The sequence below is a fragment of the Cyprinodon variegatus genome, unplaced genomic scaffold, assembly GCF_000732505.1.
Source record: "Cyprinodon variegatus isolate N-32 unplaced genomic scaffold, C_variegatus-1.0 Scaffold1265, whole genome shotgun sequence".
NCBI lineage: Eukaryota > Metazoa > Chordata > Actinopteri > Cyprinodontiformes > Cyprinodontidae > Cyprinodon > Cyprinodon variegatus.
Window position 1 is genome coordinate 98,216 of NW_015151718.1, and position 7,445 is coordinate 105,660.

Here is a 7,445-nt window from a genome sequence, read left to right on the forward strand (position 1 = left end):
GGGCAGTGATAGCCATGCTAACTGTGTAGGGGCAGTGATAGCCATGCTAACTACCATGCCAGTCCAGCGACTGACTGCAGTTCTACTGGAAGGTGCATTGGTCAAGGTCAGTGACCGGCGTACCTGACATGGAATAACCAAACTGTGCATATTGCTTTAGGCTAATAGACTAGATTCATTAGACTATGGATGCTTCCGAAAAAGAATAAAAAATTCCTGCATCACTGTTTCTTTTTTTTTTTTTACACCTAGACTACTGCATTTAGGATTATCTGAGTCTAATTCAGTGCTTATTTCCCAGGATGATTTCTATGTGACGTCAGATCAGATGTACGTGCCGCTCCGCTGGATCGCTCCTGAGCTGGTGGATGAGGTTCATGGAAACCTGCTGATCGCTGATCAGACCCAGCAGAGCAACATCTGGTAGGATCAGAAACACATTTAGTTCCATTTTATGCATCAATGAATCAAAATCACCTAATGGTGGACAGGCAGACATGTTTGATGAGCATTCGGCATAATGGTCGCTGCTATTGAACTGCATAGATGCAGCAAACAATATAATGATAAGTGCTGGGGGAGATTCTCAGTCATCCAGGTCATAATCATTCCAAAAAAAGTAAAAAAATAAAAATAAAAAAACAATCCACTGGACTTTGTTTCCAAGTTTGAAGACGTTTCTTTTCTCATCAATGAAGCTTTTTCAATTCAAAATGTCAGAAATAGCGTTGAGTTCCAGGCTTTATACTGTAGCCCAACAATGTGCATTATGCAGGACTGTGAGCAGTGCTTGTCTACTGGCTGATGTTTCTGCTCTCTCATCATCCCAGGTCTTTTGGTGTAACTATCTGGGAGCTCTTCGAACTCGGAAACCAGCCTTACAGACACTACTCTGATAGGCAGGTCCTGACGTATGCCGTGAGAGAGCAGCAGCTGCGGCTGCCCAAGCCGCTCCTCAAGATCCCCCTGGCTGAGCGCTGGTGAGTCACAGACAGATGGGCCTGACCATCAGGCAGGCTGATAAAGAAACTCAGTGAAAATACTTTTAGGATTAGCAAAGATTCTACTGCTCCTGTTGATACAGTTTTTACCACTTAACTTTAAAACCACACCGACTAAAGACTCCCCTTCTTTTTTTTTTGGCTCTTCAGGTATGAAGTGATGCAGTTCTGCTGGCTCAAACCTGAACAGAGACCCAATGCAGAGGAGGTTCATCTGTTGCTCAGCTATCTGTGCGCTAAAGGGGCCAGTGAAGCAGAAGAGGACTTTGAGAGGCGCTGGAACTCCCTGCGACCCAATTCTGGATTCTCCAGCCACCACACCATCCTGATGAGGTCTAGAGACCCGGCCTCATCAAGCTCTTCTTCCTTCCCCCTACTAGAGCAGTTTACATCGGGTGATGGCTACCATTCAGAGTCTGGAGACGACATACTGACAGTCACAGAGACCAGCCACGGGCTAAACTTCGAGTACAAGTGGGAGCAAGCCAGAGCAGATCCAAGCTATGTCGCCCAAGAATCCACGAGTACCTGTGCTCAGGCCGGCCACACTTGTCCTGAAGTGTTTTATCCACCAGGGGGCATTGTTGGAGGATGTCCCATGGAGAACCTGGGACAAGCGTTTTCTCCTTCTTACTATCAACCAAAACACTTGCACCCTCCCACTGTGCTCCCTGTCCTGAGCGCCCACAGCCCCTCGGTGAGCAGCGAATACTACATCCGCATCGAAGAGCCCGTAGACTGCAGCATAGATCCAGATTACAACATCTGCTCCTACAGCCCAGACTACCAAGGCAGCAGTGGGAGCTTTCTGACAGGTAGTGCAGATTCTGGGGAATGCATGGCCTGCCCATCACAGACCACAACCATGGATCCCTACTGGTCTGCAGACATCCACAAACCTGATCCATACGACTCCAATGAGTCCAGTCCGGCCATCTCCTTGACGATGGAACCTCTTTTGGGTCAAGTTTTAGACAGCAGCCCCCTTCGACCCTGGGAATCCAGTCATTATGTGTCCTATAAAGACAGAGACGGGGGCTACTACTATGAGCACTCCCCTCCTTTAGAAATAGATCCCTATCTGATTGGAAGTGAGCACTCCAGTGAGCATCATCAAGAGAGCTGGGGGTCTCGAAGCCTTCGGCAGGCTTTAGGAGAACTGGAGAACCCTCTAGGCATTTCCCCATCCTTAAACAGTCCACCTGAAAAAGCTTACAGAGAAACTTACCTGGACACCAGTCAGACCTCCCCCTTGGGTAAGAATGTGACAGGGGGCTACTATGATATGATGGGCTCCCTAAGGAAGACCATGCCCAGCTACACAAGGCACAATAGCCACTCTGTGAGTATCGACATTAAGACCGGAGGAGCGCTTTTTATCGGACACCGAGACAGTGATACGGAGGAGGAGGAAGACATATTCACCGAGAGACACACCTGCAACACCTGGCCTTCCAAACAGCGGCACAGCAGCGCAGGTCACAGCAGACGGGCCAGCCACAGTTGCAGGCAGGAGTCCTACACTGATTTTAACTACACCATGCCGAGTACGGACATCGAAGACACCTGGCCAGACCAGCATAGCCTGGCTTTCCGCTCTCTGCCCAAACCCATCGACTATCTAGAGCCACATCAGGCCAAAGAAAACAGTACCTGCCTCAGTCTGGGTAAACACCACACCATGGTGCCATCAGACAGCTGCAACGCCTACATCTACCTGTGCAATGAAGGGGACACCCTGCTGCCACCTGGAGATTGCTGCCACACACACTTTGTTGACCCACTCACCGGTTTGTTAGTGAGAAACAACAGTCGCTGTCACAGCTACAGTGACAGCAACTACATCACAGAGAAGGCCACGGATGTTCTCAGCAGGGAGGAGATGATCAACCTATCGCCGGCTCCTGGGGGTCCAATTGTTCCTAGAAATGCTTTGATAAAATCTGAGGACTGTGAAGAGCAGTATGTTAATCTTACATCTGAAGAAACAACACTTAAAGAGAAGCGAGAGGAAGTAATCAAGGAAGATCTGATCATGCAGAGACCACCCGAGCCCAGGAAAGAGGAGGTTGTTCTCACAATGACTAAGAACACTCCACCTCCTCCTGACAACCGGCACGTGATGGTTTCCATCACAGATCCACAGTCAGAGCTCAGCCACGCAGCCGACAGCGGCGTGGAGCAAGGGGGCTCCTCCGTCAGCCTGGCTGACCTCCTCGACTGCAGCGACGAAGACGACGACATAACCGATGACAACACCGACGTCACTTCGGGCATCTTCGCCGATGATCACAGCGAGCTAAATGTGTCTCCTGCTTTTAAGTCCTTGCAGAAGCAGGTAGGGACTCCTGACTCCATGGACTCAATGGATCTTCCATCTGCGGTCGGATCCTGTGAAGGTCTCAGCCCTGCCTCCTCCCATCCCTCCAGCTCACCTAAAGCCATGGACAGCGGGTATGATACAGAGAACAACGAGAGTCCCGAGTTCGTCCCAAAAGAATCCCACGAAACCAGGTCACAACCTCAAGGAAAGCCCATGCTTGAGTGCAGTCTAGAGGAGGTTGAGGAGGATGACGAGGAGGATGATAAATCTGCTGCTTTAGACGAAGAAGCATCAATATGTCAAGATTTAGTTTTGGAGAGCTCGAAGACAGAAGAGCAAATTCTCTTACCGCTGAGTGATAACACTCCATACAGAGACTCTGCTTACTTTTCAGATTATGAGAATGAAAAGCAAAGTCGGGACGAGGAAAAGGAACTCCAGCTGGGAGAAGTGGATCATCACGATGACGGTGATAAGAAGTGCGACGCTGGTAAAAGGGCAGAGAAAAGGAAAAGTGGAGAGGAGGAGGAGCTAAAAGATGTTGTTGGGAATAAAGACTTAAAACTTGAAGTGGATCAAACAGAATGTCCTTCAGAGACATATTCAACAGAGGAGGGGAACCTGGAAGAATGGCCATCCCAGGAGGAGACTTCCACCCTGGGGGACTGGGCGGCTGAAGTGGTGGGCGCCATGGAGGAAGCCCTGGGTGCCCTTACTGGAGACTCTGCATCCAGCTTTCCGGAACACAAAGAAACAAAGGGTTTAAAAGGTTCTGTTGAGGCTTGTGAGATGGAGGACATGGCTGCAAAAATGATTCACAAAAGGCCATCAGGGATGTCGAGTGAAATACCGCACATCTTACCTAAAGATGAGGTGGCACTGCAGCACACCGCTAACAGCAGGCGCTTCTCTTCCTCCTCTCCCGTCTCTCCATCCGCCCCACGATCTCCGGTTTCTGCCACAGAGGGCCAATCATCTCCGGCTGACGGCGAGGAGGCTGACCAGGAGGACGCCGATACAGATGATAGTGACGAATCGGATGAAGAGCTGCGAAGCTACAGCGTGCAAGAGGAGGAAGAGGAGAGTGAGGAAGAGTGCCACCCTGTGCCCATTGTGGTGAGCGACAACAGCGACTCTCACAAGCTACGAAGTCTCCTCAAGATACCAACGCTGCTGGTTAATAACCCAGAGGAGGAGCAGAAGAAGAAAACCGTCTCTTTCTTTGATGATGTCACCGTCTATCTCTTCGATCAGGTGAGATTCAAACTGCTCCTTGCTTTCTTTTCCAGAAGATACAATGAATAAACTTGCAGGACAGTTTGACCTTCTTGGACCAACAAACCAAATAAATCTGTCGATTCTTGGGTTATTCCAAAAAAGTAAAAAAACAAACCCCTGGACCCAGTACTTGTCCATGGACATGTCCCTTTCAGAGACATAGACAGGTATGGGGCATTTAAGGCCAACAAAAGACGCCAAACAACCCGCATTCCAAAGGGGTGGACCCGTTCGTGCATTTCTATTTGCATGTTTTCCATGTCTCTGAAAGGGACATGTCCCTATGTCCCTTTCAGAGACAGAGACAGGTATGGGCCGTTGCAGGCATTGCAGGCTAACAACTGATTCAATTTGCATGTTTTCTAAACTAAAACCAGGCTTTGTTGGGCTGCTGGATAAAACCTGGAACTAAACGCTATTTCTGACATTTGGAATTGAAAAATCTTCCTGGATGGAAGAGAAACGTCTTCAAACTTGGAAACAAAGTCCAGAGGATTGATTTATTTATTTTTTTTTTACTTTTTTGGAATGACTTTGACCTGGATGACTGAGGATGTTCACCAGCATTCTTGGTTCATTTTAAAGTGTTTTCAACCCAGAACTTTAGAGCCTGTTTTCTACAGGCTCAGTCTGGTTTCTGCAGCGGATCAGACTGGTGTGGAACTGGGAACAGACCAGGGAACTGGGTTAAAACTAATTTCTGGGTTTAGGTGTTAATACATCCCTGACATGAGGCAAGGTTGGTTTCTGTAGCTGCCTTAAGACAAAAGAAACGATAAAAATCTGTAAACTCGTACTCGTCTTGTACTCGTCGTCTCCCGCTTTATCCGGAACCGGGTCGCGGGGGCAGCAGACTAAGCAGAGACTCCCAGACTTCCCTCTCCGCTGACACCTCCTCCAGCTCTGTTGGGGGAAGCCCTATGCGCTCCCAGGCCAGCCGAGAGACATAGTCTCTCCAGTGTGTCCTGGGTCGTCCCCTGGGACTCCTCCCAGTGGGACGTGCCTGGAAAACCTCCCAAGGGAGGCGTCCAGGGGGCCTCTGTAAACCAATCAACACTATTCAGGCTGCTTCCTATTATTATCCTAATATTCTTCTGCTATTTCAGGAGTTATCACGCCTCTAATCGACTGTTCTGTAATCTTAAATCTTCAGGAGAGTCCAACTAAAGAGTTGGTTGAACATGGTTTCCCATTAGCCTCTGAAGGTTCAAGATCTGAGAGGAAATCCCAGGAAAGGCCTAATGCCTCGGATGATTCTTCAGATGGGAATATCTCAGAGGAAAGTGAGTTTTTTCCTTCTGTCTGCTTGTCTTTGCCTCTAAAACATTCTTTCCTAAGATATTAACCAGCTTTTCTTAACCGTCTTCTCTCAGGTGCAGGGTTCGAGTGGGAGGACGACTTTCCACTCCTACCTCTGCCAACATCCTCCACAGCAGCTGACTCTCCTCCACGGCACTCCGTCACCAAAGCTCCGGAGTCCAAACCGCCGGTCCAAATGTCCCGCTTTACAGTCTCCCCGTCCAGCGTGTCCCGCTTCTCCATTACTCACATTTCTGACTCCGATATGGACTCTGTAGGAGGTTGGTTCCCTCAGCGCCTGCAAACAACTCATCCTTCCTCTGTGCAGAATTATAAAATGAAAAACAAAAACTAAGCTAATTTCAGTTAATTTGGCACAATAATGGACAAATTAGACAATAATGAAGCAGCTGGACATTTTTTATTCAAGAAATGAAAGTGTGGTTAGAGCTCAGATCATAGTCAGTTAACTCTGAGCAAATTTGGAGCAAATTCACAACAACTTTCATTTAGAAATCAAGAATTCATTAACAAAAATACTTCAAATCAAAAAATTTTAACATAAAAAACATTTAACTGAGGCAGTGAAACTCAAACTAAGTTACTGTTTGAACACATTACCAATGAAATGATGCAATGTTCTAACAGTTCAGCAGATTTAATGTTTCAAAACCAAAGTTTATCGTGGAAAATTCAGAATGAGGTTAAAACAGCTTTAAAAAATAATTTAGAACAACTGCAATTGAATTTACTGTTTCAAATCCAAGAGGTAAATAAAACATTTTGGTAAAGTAAAATTCGAAAGAATTATTTTAAAAATCAGAAATCAATGTGATGTGAACCCTTCTGAGGGAAAAACTGAGCTAAATATTTAAAGTTAGGGACGCTCTAGGCTGCAGAAGTGGAGGCTTAGCTAAGTTTTTAGCTAAAGAGCTAAAACACTAGCAGACATCATCTAATGCTACGTTCACACCGTAAGCAGCAGGAGCAGCAAAAACGCTCGTGCTGCTTCATTTTTGATGCTTCCACAAGTGTAGTTCTGATGCGCGACTGAAGCATCTCTGCTGCTCTAGCTGCACGGTGGTAAAGTGGGTCTGATGCGCGGTGGGCGGAGCTACCCAATCCTTTCTCTGCCTAGAACAATGGCGGCTATATTAGCTGTGATCAGCGGGTAAAAACCACTGATCACAGGGTGATAAGGGGGGGCTATAAATTAAAAGTAGAAATATACTAAAAACAAATCAAACTTTTACTAAGTTATCACACCAATATATTTATATGAATGCCAACAACAAAAAACATTATAAAAACAAAACATCATTTCATGTCCAGGTTTACTTTCTGTCCATAAATCCTGTCCTTCTGAGGCTGTGAAGGTAAATCTGTGTTTTGTCCAATATTGGGTCACAAACCTAAAAAAATAATGAACCAATTTAACATTAGTCAGCTTTATATTTTTTAATATATAAAAACTATTTATTTTCTGAGAATGTGTTTATTTAAGAGGCTTAAAGAAACATTTAGAGAAAGTCGACTATATTCTA

At 46.5% G+C, this 7,445-nt stretch overlaps 1 protein-coding gene across 2 annotated transcripts in view; it reads left to right on the forward strand.

Moving 5' to 3' along the window:
• LOC107102502 (serine/threonine-protein kinase LMTK1-like) overlaps positions 1 to 7,445 on the forward strand; it is a 72,125-nt gene that overhangs the window by 62,074 nt on the left and 2,606 nt on the right. For both annotated transcript variants that reach the window (XM_015401831.1, XM_015401833.1), the window contains 5 exons: positions 302 to 423; positions 831 to 980; positions 1,152 to 4,578; positions 5,756 to 5,885; positions 5,976 to 6,182. In XM_015401831.1, the coding sequence (XP_015257317.1) occupies positions 302 to 423; positions 831 to 980; positions 1,152 to 4,578; positions 5,756 to 5,885; positions 5,976 to 6,182 (4,036 nt within the window). The remainder of the gene's footprint in view (positions 1 to 301; positions 424 to 830; positions 981 to 1,151; positions 4,579 to 5,755; positions 5,886 to 5,975; positions 6,183 to 7,445) is intronic.